Below are 12,947 nucleotides of genomic sequence, written 5' to 3' on the forward strand. Positions count from 1 at the left end.
AATCTCCTTCATAACCTTATAATAATATTAGGGTGTTTACACAGCCTAATGGCAGTTCATCGCTGTGCACAGATACTCCACATGATAAGCATAACTCGGGGAGGCTTTGTAGCATAACTTAGGGAGGCCTTGTTGGTGTTGGCACTCTTGTATTGACATTGTTTTCACAACTCTGGCTTTGAATCTATCTATTCAAAGATCAATTCGAAGCTTATTTCTTTTGGGACAATGATTTTCTTTTCACCAAAAATTACAATCTACCAAGTTGAATTCTGACCTAAAAGTTTATCTCAAGTAAAAGCATTCAGATATCCATAAAACTTAACAAAATTGTACAGGGTTATGTACACAGTACGCCACTGCCACTGCCACTGGTGCAGTTCATCGGACTCGGTTAAGAATGAGAAAACTTAATAAGTGTACGCTGAGTGTAAGATTAATTGCCTCAAATAGGAAAAAGGCATTTGGTCTCGATGGCCGCTAGGTTGTGCAACAGTAAGTAGGACACTATACCGAAGCCTTGAAGGTAAACGTGAAGCGCAAAACACCAGATCTTAAACATCGTAAAATATTCAGGCGGTAAAAACCCGGAGAAAAGGAGAGATCTGTTCATCACAATTCTTTCATTCTCTCAAATTTTCTCTTTCGAAGAAGTAGATTATCAGTGAAAGAGAGATGGGTTTAGGGTTCACCGTTGGTGCTATTGGGATCTTAATTCTATCTCACGCTGCTTATTCAACTATTCAGTGTAATTACTTTTCTTCAACCATCAAGAAATTAGGGTTTCGATTGGTTTGCTAAAACTAGGGATTTACTTGAATTGAATTGTGATTTGTATTGAGATTTCTAGCTTTATTTGAATTGCAGATAGAGGCTTGTTGAAGATCCTTGAAGAAGAATTTTCAGGACCTCCGTTGAATGTAATTTATGGATTTTCTTTAGTATTCTTTTTTTGATACTTTCGATTCAATTGTATGAACTTGTGTAGTTAATTGTGCTTTGAATTTTCAGGTTGTAGCTGAGCTGCTTATTGGATTGGTATTGTGTATGTATGCTGGACTATGTGTTCCAGGGAAGTTCCTGTCAATACATCCAGATTCAGATGAAAACAGGTCTAGTTTTTTTCTTTAATTTGAAATTTTAATTTTTGTGTTTAATTAGTAAATAACCAAATTTGTTATGATGTTGAGCTTTGATATAGTATATTCTATGTGATCGGTTGATTTAGATTTTGAGTTAGTAAAACCATGTAATCTGAGCGCTTGTTCCTTGACCATTAGTCTACAGAGACCATTGTGATGATTGGTATCGCTAATTTAAATTTATTAACTGTACAGACTAATGCAACTCAATCGTAATATTGACAATTTTAGAACTTTAAAGTTATGTTTAGAAAGCATGATGCTTATACGAGACTGACAACTTGAGAAAATTGAAATTTGTGATCTGAGGAAGTAATAACGTCCATATGGCATCTAATTGTCTATTTTTTATATATTCTGGGAGTCTGAAACTGGCCAGTATAGAGCCTTTTGTCGATATGGAATTGCCATACTCTATTATTGTACTTTATGTCGTGGCTAAAACATAATGCTTGTAAGAGACTAACAACCTGAGAAAGCTGAAATTTGTGATCTGAGGAAGTAATAACGTCCATATCATGGCATCTAGTTGTCTATTTTTTGTACATTCCGGGAGTTTGAAACTGGCCAATCAAGAGCCTTCTGTCGGTATGGAATTGCTATACTCTATTATTGTACTATTTTTCGTGGTTAAACCATGGTAGACAAGTGCATTTCGTAGTAACTTTCTTGGTGAGCCTTGTCGTATGGCATCTGAGGAAGTTTAATAGTTTGGGTGAAGAAAAAGATTTTTTCAAGGGCTTTGTCAGCCATCTGAGGAAGTAATATCATCCATATGGCATCTAATTATCTATTTTTTGTACATTCTGGGAGTCTGAAACCGGCCAATCAAAGTGCCTTTTGTCTATGGAATTGCGATCCTCTTTTATTGTACTATTGTCGTGATTAAACCATAATAGACAAGTGCATCTCGTGGTAACTTTCTTGGTGAGCCTTGTCGTTCAAATATGAATTGTCCCAAAAAGTTTATTTGTTCTATGTTTAATAGTTTCAAGGGCTTTGTCGGCCATCATTGAAAGTAGAAGTATTTTCTTTAGTTTAGGAGAAGAACCCTGATGTCTTTCCTTGACTCTTTTGTTTCACCTTAGCCTTCTTTAACCAAGCTCCAGATATGATAGTTATTTTTGTCATGGTAGCTACCTAAAACCCATATGTTTGTAGTAATTCAGCTCAGCCCCTACTAATATCTGTCCTGTGTGCTATAAAGCCTGAATACAGTTGCCTATTGAGTTGATCCTGTTTGAGTGTACGCTCTCTTGAAATTAATTGGCAGTGTGGAAAAGGAGTTTTTGGTGTCTGGAAGGGCGTCTGTGTTTAAACTGCAAAAGTAGACAAGTTACAGGGGACATGAATATGTTTGACCACTAGAGCTTCAGGCCTATACTTTTGGATTTCAGTTTACTTAAGTGACATTTTATTTTATATGGTTACTGGGATATTACCACAAGTATCTTATATACATCAAGACTTTTATTGGATGTCCCTGAAGGGACTGTATTCGTTAAGCATAGGAAACAGGATTTCCTTACACACTTTAATATAAGAATTATTAAGTGCTAGAAGAAAACACTCGAGAAACATCTTCGAAATCAAAATTCCAATTAATTAAATTTGCCTGTTCATTTTATGGGTTTAGGAGAACAAAAATTACATGATTCGAAGTCAAATTATGTCAATTTATTTATTTTTAAAATAGGCTTGGAAGTCAACTGAGATACCTTTTATGTTATTGCATTTTTAGGTATTAGTTTCTATGTCTATATATTGTATGTTATAGATTCTTTATTAATTGAAATTGAGATTTGACAGCAGGAAAAAGAGAAAAAAAACTGCTTGTTGCTGTTGGCCTTTTTTACCTGGCTGGCAGTTGAAGGCATTTTGGGTACCTAACTCATTGAATGATTTGTGATTTTTGATAAAGCAGGATAGTATCTTTACCGGCTAATGTGGACTTCATGGTCTTTAACCATCGAGGAAAAGTATTTCCATCAGAAGCGAATTTGAAGCTGAAGTGTTGAGCTGCTGCCAGGATCATCATAACTGACTGATCATGCAAGGTTGTTCATCTGATGAAAAATGTAAAATCTTTGAAACCCTAATCTCCCACATGTAGGAGGTTAGGTGCATGCAGACTGTGGATGTGTTCTTAATGTGGTTTAGTTAAGTTTTAGTTGATTTCTTGCTTTAGTTTATTTATGTCAAGTTAATATTCATGTGAACCATAGAAGAAAAAAAATCAATGCGGAAAAAATTCTTAAGCTGAAAAAAAATTGTGACCAGTGAATGTTATTGAATAATTCAGACATTTGGTTTGGCCTGCATAAAGTTTGTTTATGTACCTTACAGAGGAGAGGACAATTATTTCTTTACTAAACTCTCTAGTCAGTGGTTGAAAATCTATTGCAGTGATGTTATTTTATGAGTGATCTGGAGCAATTCTATAAGTGATGTTATTTTATGAGTGATCTGGAGCAATTCTATAGTGGGTGAACAAAAATAGTTGGACACTGTGAGCCTAGTACGTAGATATTTTAAAGAACGATACCGGTGAGCCTAGTACGTAGACATTTTAAAGAACGATACCAGAAACTGTCGTATCAAAATCTTGTCAGTCTTGATATCTTCTGTCAATCAATTATGGGTCAAACTGATTGTAGAAGTTACTCTGTGTACGGTTCTGATTTGTCTGTTAAATTAGACTGGGAGCACTTGGATACATAAGCAGCTGTATTTGTGGAGTTGCTCCCCAAAACTTGGTTCCAAGTTGATATCCAACTTGGTCTCTTGACTCTCTTGTAATGTTAAACATGATTCCCCTGAAGCTAATGACAAGCATACGGCAAACAATGCAAAATATCTTACTTATCAAAAGCTAAACCTAATCTTATGATTAGTCGATTTCCTCTGCATAACAAAGATAACATGTTCATGATAAACTTAAGGATGACTAGATTGTAGATATTTTGATCCAAGATATTTTCTGATCTTTCAGTCCTACAACCGAAACTGTTCCCGCTTTTGTGAATTATATCTGTTGATATTTTTCCTCTGTTCATTCAACATCAATTAAATTTTCTTTTCTTTCTCTTGAATTTTATAGAAGATAGATGGTGATGTTACATTTCATATTAATTTTTGATGAGATATGACTACTCCAGCTCGTAATTTCTTTGTCAAGAGAACTGGAAATAAGTCCCACCACTTGTATATACACCTAACCGTAGCACTCATCTTTTTCGAACTCCATGATTGTCAAAGTTCATCAGGGCTAGGGTTCTTATTTGCCCCACCTGCTCTCTTTTTTCCCCTTCTCTGTTGGCTGCATTAAAATGGGATAAGATTTGGCTTTTCAATCAAGGAAACTGCACTGAAACACCTTCACTTACAGTTTATGTCTGCCTTCTTTGTTATAGTCTTCTGTAACTTCTGTTGCGTTACTAAGAAATTCTTGTTTCTTAAAGGCTTCAGTTAACAGATTAGTGGGTTTCTTAGAAGTAAAATTTATAGGTTTGATTTTCACTATTTTCTTGAAATACTAATAGATAGATCACCGATCGACTATCCAGTTCCAGTCCATAACAACACTGCATAACTTGTGTGAATAGACAAGACAGCGAAAAATTTATAACACAAGGACTGGCCATGACTAAGCTGTGTTTCTTTTGCGCAAGTTGATCGTTTCGATTTTTCGTGCACATTTTCCCTTGCACTGTTCAGTCAGTCCAGCATTTACATACTAGTAGGGTACAATTGCCGGTACTGTACTAGGTACTCAAATTGGCTTTTACTTTTATGGTTTTTTTTGGTAATGCTATTATTCAACTTAACGTGATTTTTGTTTTGTCTTTCTGGCATTGGTAACTTCAGAAAAAAGAAAGAAAAAAAAACCCTTTCGTCCTAGTTTGTCACTTCCTAGTTGAAACACCGTGTGTTTAAAGACTGCTCAGTATTTGTAAACATTGTTTATAAGCAGAAATTTTACATTGACCGTGTCCGGATACAATTGTTTAATCCAACAAGGTAATTATCCATAGGCCTGTCAATGGTAGAATATCCGTCGGATATTTAGAAATCCGATATATATCCGACATGTTAAGCACTACCGGATATTCGATATCCGATAATATCCTATAGGATATCAAAATCAGATATTGATTCCGATAGGCTAAGCTGTCGGATATCCGATAATATCCGGTTATAACAAAAAAGCTTAAAAACCTTTGTAAAACATTTTCATAATTGACACTTATCGGATATTTATCCGACAATATCCGATAATATCCGATACTAGACTCGAAATTAGGATAAATTACAAATAAGTTCATATACTATCGGATATCGGATATTAACATTTAGGATGGGGTCTAATCCGTTTTCGATATGTTAAGGAAGAAATATCCGATAAAATATCCGATCTGATATCCGATATCCGATAAAACGGATAAAATCCTATAGGATCTCGAATACTCGGAAACGGATACCGGATATCGGACAAATATTGACAGGCCTAATTATCCACACCTAAACCCCTTACCAATTACCAAGTTTCTTTGGATCTTACCATGTGTGCCAAAAATTCAGTTTTTCTTGTAGAAAGTTATCAATGAAAGCCTTCCAACCTTCTCTATCCTACATCGCATCAACTTCATAGATTCTAACATATGCCCCCGGTGCAACGCATATCCTGAAACAACTGAACACTTGCTTATCCGATGTCTAGTTTCAGCAACTGCTTGGAACAACCTCTTAAACCGCCTTTCATCAAACCAACCCTCCATTCACAAGTCCCTAACCATTTTAACACCCCAAACAACCATATCACAAATTCTACAAGAATCTGGACCTATGTCTTCAATCACATCATATTATTTCCTTCTATGGAATCTTTGGACGACTAGAAATGATCTCATTTTCAAACAATGCCATACTTCCCTTGAGGACATCCTGGCATTATCTTTGGCACAACAATAAGAATTTGAATGAGCAAAAAAATATCACCCTCAGTACTCTCTGGAGAATCACCCTCTGGAATTACATCGACTAATAATAGAACAACATCAACTATGTCAACAAGATCGTTTAGACCGGATTCAGATTGGATAAAACAATACCGATTATGCTATGAGGGGTCCCCAAAAATGACATGAGCAGGTTTCATTTATATGGATTCAAACGCGAGAACTCTGATGGCTACCTTTAGGAATCACCACCGCGCTAACGGCCGAAACGTGGGCAACTCTGGTTGCAACCAGGACAACAATGGAGCGATAATGACATAAGGTGTTATCTGAAACGGACTCAGAAGGTCTCATGCGCTGCATAAAATCGGCAGCTGATGCTCCTTGGTATATCTCTGGAATGATTGATCAAATAAAACAAAGAATGCGACAAATCCCTCAGTGCAATATACATCACAACTACAAAGAAGGGAATCAAACAACAGATGATCTTGCAAACCATGCAGCGGACGAAATCTAAGCCGTAAATAACAATCTGGGACCACGCAATCCCACATTTTCTTCACCAACTTCTATTAAATGATTATGTGGATACCAGGTATCCACGTGTAATAGTAGTTTAGCTCTGTTTTAATTTATCTTCATGCTTCAAAAAAAGAAAAAGAATCTAACATACCTCCTTTTTATTGACCATCCAATCATCCACAATATTAATCTCTTTATAATCAGAGTTGTTCTATATAGACCGCCATTTTAAACTATATAAAAACCATCCACACACAATAAATGGGGCCGCCCCTCCAGTAAAAATATGGCTCTCATTTTTTATGTTTTGTTCTGAGAGTGCAATTTTTATGATTTTCTATATCACGGTCCAAATAGAATTTTTGTGATAATTATGTCCAAAAATATACTTGATTCTTGAAGTAATCACCCTTCTCTATTTTGAACTGAGATATCGGGGGAGTTTCACCACTTATATATACTAATATATATCTAAGACAGTGATATTAGCATATATGAGTGATGAATTTTCTGGTATCTCAGTTCACAATGGAGAAGTATTGGACATGTAAATGTCCTGCCACAGCTGAGCATTCTATTGCCACCAATAGAACCAAGTCTTGCCGCAACTACACAGTCAACAACTTCCACCAGATGCAAGTCTTCAGCTGAGTCCGAGTCTTATGTATCCATATTTGTTGTAACAAAGTTGTAACTAGAAGAAAACCTCCCTGTAATCTCGTCATTGTTGTTTAACTGAGATTGAATACTTATCTGTATGTACTCATATAAATAAGTGATCAATGAAATCAAAGTCTACATAATTGTGAGACTTCATATAACGAATTCTAAATCTAAGATGGTATCTTCCTTGTAAAGATCCTAGAACCCTAATTTGTTATCTCTTCCGCTCAATCTCTGAAGTTCTCACAATGGATGGAACCGATGCATCTCCTCCACCTTCTCCAACCCATCAACATCAAGAAAATCAATCCAATGAAAACTCTAGACTTATCCTAGATCCCTACGTCATTCACCCCAGTGATAATCCTGCAACTGTTCTTTTCTCTCCACTTTTCCATGGAGATAACTACGGTTCATGGGTAAGAGGTATTACAAAGGCATTGAATGCTAAAGGAAAATTGGGTTTCGTCGATGGCTCGTTGCCTCCACCTGCTGATGATCTAACCTACATGTGCTGGAAAATGTGTGATGACTTGGTAGGCAGTTGGTTGCTTAATTATGTACACCCAAATATAAGAGCAAGCTGCTTGTATGCTGAATCGTCTCATGCAATATGGAAAGACCTACAGGAAGGTTCTGTATTTCCAACGCTCCAATCCTTTTTCGTCTTAAGTCTGCTATTGCTAGTATTCGTCAAGAATCAATTCCGGTATCACTTTATTACACGAAAATCAAAACCCTCTGCGATCAGTATGACTCATTGGTAGAAACCACGGAATCCTGCATATGTGGTGCTGGAAAATCAATGATGGAACGATTGGAACGTGATCGTGCAATGGAGTTCTTGCAAGGCCTTCACGACAAATTATCCAACCTCCGTAGCCAGATCTTGACTATGGAACCATTCCGCACTGCTTTGAGAATTTTTAATCTCGTCCAGCAAAAAGAAGAGCAACAGAACATCACTTCTACCCCTATGCAATGTCGAATCAGCTGCACTTAACACCAACAGGCACTTTCCTTCCTCATTTCGTCCTCCTGCAAGTCATAACAAACGCCAGAGTCCGCTTTGCGATTACTGCAACAAGCATGGACATGTACGGGATAAATGCTATAAGCTGCATGGATTTCCTACTCCCTCCAACAGCTTGCCAGTTGCTGATGTTTCTACAGCCATGCCGCCTGATTCAACTGCCATTCAACCAGCCATTCCAACTTTGTCCGCTGATCAGTATGCTCATCTCCTAGCTCTTATCAATCCTCCAGCTGAGTCTGCACATATGGAGCATCGTGCCAATTTCGCAGGTACGATTTTAACTACATCTTTTATTGATCCATGGTTTCTCGACAGTGGTGCTACACACCACATTTGCAATTCTTTACAATTTTCACTTCTTATAATCCTGTCAAATCATTAATTCAAATGCAATTACCGGATGGATCACTCTCCGTGGTTAAGCATATTGGCGAAGTGGTTTTTTCGCCCACGCTTAAGCTTTCAAATGTGCATCATATTCCGAATTTTAAATTCAATCTTATTTTTGTGAGTCAGTTAACTCGCCAGTCCAACTGTATTGCTTATTTTTTCGAAAACATTTGTTTCTTTTAGGACCGAGTCACGAAGCAAGTGATTGGTCTGGATAATCTCATCTCTGGATTGTATCACCTTCAAATCCATCAGTAACAGCAAGTTTTGCATAAATTCTTATGTAATAAAGCCACAGTAGATGTTTGGCATTGTCGGCTAGGTCATCCTAGCTTAGAACGTTTAAATTTTTATGTCGCAATTTTGATTATATTCATTCCAGTTCTTCGAACTTCTGTGATGTTTGTCCTATGGCTAAGCAAAGCCGATTATCATTTAATAAAAATAAACTTTCTTCCAAACGTTGTTTTGAGTTAATACATTATGATATTTGGGGACCATTTTCGACACCCTCTTTCACTGGTGCACGATATTTCTTAACTATCGTGGACGATTTTTCTCGTTGCACATGGGTTTATCTCATGCATACAAAAGGTGAAACTTTTAAATTCATCAAGTTTTTCACTAATTTTGTAACTACAAAATATTCACACAATATTACTCATGTATCTACTGGAAACACGGTTCCTTATTTGCCTGTCTTGCAACGTTTTCAGTCTGACAATGAGACTGAATTTCTGTCCCGTGATATACATACTTGGTTTGCTGACATGGGTATACATCATCAACCCAGTTGTGTTTCTACTCTCAACAAAATGGAGTAGTTGAACGAAAACATCGTCACTTACTCAATGTGGATAGAGCTTTACGGTTTCAGGCCAATCTTCCCATTACTTACTGGGGAGAATGCATTTTAGCGACAGCTTATTTGATCAATAAAATGCCTACTCCAATCCTTTCTTACAAAACCCCTCATAAAGTTCTTTTGGTTAAGTTACCAAATTATCGACATTTGCGAGTATTTGGTTGTTTGTGTTTTGCTAAAAATACAAGCATTTCATCTAAATTTGATCCCAGGGCAATTCCTGGCGTTTTTTTGGGTTACCCACATAATCACAAAGGGTACATTATATTAAACCTTGAAACTAAAGATATTTTTGTTTCAAGATATGTGGTTTTCCATGAACAGTGCTTCCCTTTCAAAGATGCGAAGCTCCTTACTACAAATTTCTTACATTCTTCTTTACAAGAAGAAATTTACTATGATGACGTGCCTGCACAATATCCTGCTACTTCTGGACGGACTCCTATAGGGACTCCCATAACATCTCAACACTATTCTACAGATGCCATCACTCCAGCATCTTCTACCTCTTCTACTTCTGGTACGTCACCACAAGTATCTCCTAGTTCTGATATGTCATCATCACTGCCTTCTAATGATGCATACAACTCCTTAACAATTGTTCCATCTGACCCGGAACAGTCGGTACGACGATCCACTAGACAGTGCCATCGTCCAGCTCATTTGAAAGACTACATCTGCTCAGTTAAACAAGGTACCTCCAATACACCTTATCCTCCTACATATTACATTTTTTTTGAAAAATTTACTCCGCAACATCGTGATTTTCTCTCATCTGTCATTACTAATGAGGAGCCACACACATTTACGGAAGCTATCAAAATTCCAGATTGGCGAGATGCCATAGTTAAAGAACACACTACGGTCCAAGACAATGACACTTTTACTATGACTACTCTTCCACCTGGCAAATCCGCCATTGGTTGTAAATGGGTATTTAAAGTCAAATATCGACCGGATGGTACGATTGAACGTCGTAAGGCACGTCTCGTTGCTAAAGGATACACACAACAGGAGGGAATATATTATCATGATACTTTTGCTCCTGTTGCAAAGCTAGTAACAGTTCGTGTCTTATTATCTATTGCTGCCATTAATAATTGGCCTCTACATTAATTGGATGTAAATAATGCCTTTTTACAAGGTGATCTTAATGAAGAAATTTACACGAAACTTTCCCCTGGATTTCAGAAAAATGGAGATACTCGTGTTTATAAGCTCAATAAATCTCTATACGGACTTAAGCAAGCATCTCGTCAATGGTTTGCAAAGTTCTCTACAACCTTACTGGATGAAGGTTTTGTTCAATCTCGTGTTGATTACTCACTTTTCACCTATCATTCAGGTACGATTTCTGTTTATGTTTTAGTTTATGTTGATGATATCATTATTACAGGTAATAATGACTCGGCTATTCAAAAGCTGAAACAGATACTTGAATCCAAATTTTCACTTAAAAATCTTGGTCGCTTACAATATTTTATGGGCATTGAAGTTTCTCGTTCTCTCAACGTAAATATATTCTTGACATTGTTAAAGATTCTGGCCTTTTAGGTGCTAAGGTATCTCCTTCCCCTATGGAACAACACCTTAAACTTCTGCCAACTTCAGGTGATCTTCTCCCTGATCCCAGTGTTTATCGTCGCCTAATTGGTCGACTTCTCTATCTTCAGGTGACTCGCCCTGATATCACATACGCTGTGAATTATTTGAGTCAATTTATGCAGCAACCACGTTCTGTTCATTTGGAAGCTGCACATCGAGTGGTTCGTTATCTTAAAGGTACCATTAGTCATGGCATCTTTCTTTCGTCAAGTAGCTCATTGTCCCTTGATGTTTATACTGACTCGGATTGGGAAGGTTTCCCAACTACTCGTTGTTCCAAGACCGGGTATTTCACAATGCTAGGGGATAGCCTTATCTCTTGGAAATCCAAGAAACAACCAACAATCTCACTATCTTCTGCTGAAGCAGAATACATAACGCTAGCCAGGTTAACTTCTGAGCTACAATGGTTACATTATTTGTTTACTGATCTTCGTGTTTCTCTTCCGAAACCTATTCCAGTCTATTATGATAATCAGGCTGCTATTCACATTTCTGAAAATCCAGTTTTTCATGAACGGACTAAACTCATTGAAATTGATTGTTATTTTGTTCGAGAAAAACTTCTATCTGGTTTTATCAAGCCAACTCACATTCCGTCAGCAACTCAATTAGCTGATCTTTTCACCAAACCGCTTGGAGTGGATCATTTTAAACGCCTTGTCTCATGCTCCTCCCGCTCCAACTTGAGGGAGGGTATTGGACATGTAAATGTCCTGCCACAGCTGAGCAGTCTACTGCCACCAATAGAACCAATTCTTGCCGCAACTACACAGTCAACAACTTCCACCAGATGCAAGTCTTCAGCTGAGTCCGAGTCTTATGTATCCATATTTGTTGTAACAAAGTTGTAACTAGAAGAAAACCACCCTGTAATCTCGTCATTGTTGTTTAACTTAGATTGAATACTTCTCTGTATGTACTCATATAAATAAGTGATCAATGAAATCAAAGTCTACACAATTGTGAGACTTCGTATAACGAATTCTAAATGTAAGAAGAAGGGTGACTGACTGTTAATATTACTGTTTTAGAATCTGAACTTCCTCGCATTCTCAAAATTATTCTTTAGTGGTCATCCCACTTCCCTTAGGACTGTAATATATAGCTCTTGACAAGTGATTTCTTGCCACTCCCGAACTACCATAGCCATCACAATTCACAGGTGGAAAACCTATTTTTTGCGGTAATGGTTAAAGGTAATGCGGTCTTTAAAAATGGCCCTAATATTAACAACTGTTACAAAAATGTTTCTAGTTGTAAATCCCATGCACGTTGCAGGACCCTTACTTAACGTGCGCACTGCACAGTCAACAAGGAAAAGAAACGATGGAGCATATGTGGATTAAGTACACTTAAGGCTCGAGGCATGATCCGTCCATTTTTCGAATCAAAAAGGTTGAATGCAAATAGATAGTGTTCCAACATACTAGAGAAGCAAAGTAGTAGATTCAGAGGGTTAACACCATGAAACAGAACAGAAGAAAGTGACACCTAAATAATGGTTTTCAAAAAGATGACAACTAGAGGATGGCCCCTTCCACGCACTTTTTCCAATATGTAGTTTATGAGTCTCTTAACGAACGTTTATGGAAATCATTGTAGGAACATTTTTAATTTCCCCTTCTATATCCGGATAATTGATTCGTCAAGGTTAATCTCCCACGTAGTATGTTAATCTCACACTATTAGAAACAAGGGGTCTCTAGACTCCGTGTCCCTCGGTCACTGGGCATGGTTAAGGGGTATTAAAGTGTTTGCTT

General features: G+C 37.2%; 1 protein-coding gene across 1 annotated transcript; it reads left to right on the top strand.

The window, feature by feature from the left end:
• Window positions 1–522: 522 nt before the first annotated feature.
• On the top strand, window positions 523–3,467 carry LOC113298654 (membrane magnesium transporter-like). Its single transcript, XM_026547447.1, has 4 exons — window positions 523–748; window positions 868–920; window positions 1,012–1,112; window positions 3,067–3,467. Exons 1-4 carry the CDS (start codon window positions 676–678, stop codon window positions 3,158–3,160), a joined length of 321 nt encoding a protein of 106 aa, XP_026403232.1. The 5' UTR covers window positions 523–675; the 3' UTR covers window positions 3,161–3,467.
• The last annotated feature ends 9,480 nt before the right edge of the window (window positions 3,468–12,947 follow it).

The sequence above is a fragment of the Papaver somniferum genome, chromosome 7 (genome assembly GCF_003573695.1).
Source record: "Papaver somniferum cultivar HN1 chromosome 7, ASM357369v1, whole genome shotgun sequence".
Classification (NCBI taxonomy): domain Eukaryota; kingdom Viridiplantae; phylum Streptophyta; class Magnoliopsida; order Ranunculales; family Papaveraceae; genus Papaver; species Papaver somniferum.

Excerpts from the sequence above, each read along its gene's own strand:
- LOC113298654 (XM_026547447.1), top strand. The coding sequence starts at position 676 with ATGGGTTTAGGGTTCACCGTTGGTGCTATTGGGATCTTAATTCTATCT. Across the intron at positions 749-867 it reads TGCTTATTCAACTATTCAGT|ATAGAGGCTTGTTGAAGATC; the intron begins GTAATTACTTTT and ends TTTGAATTGCAG. Across the intron at positions 1,113-3,066 it reads CCAGATTCAGATGAAAACAG|GATAGTATCTTTACCGGCTA; the intron begins GTCTAGTTTTTT and ends TTGATAAAGCAG.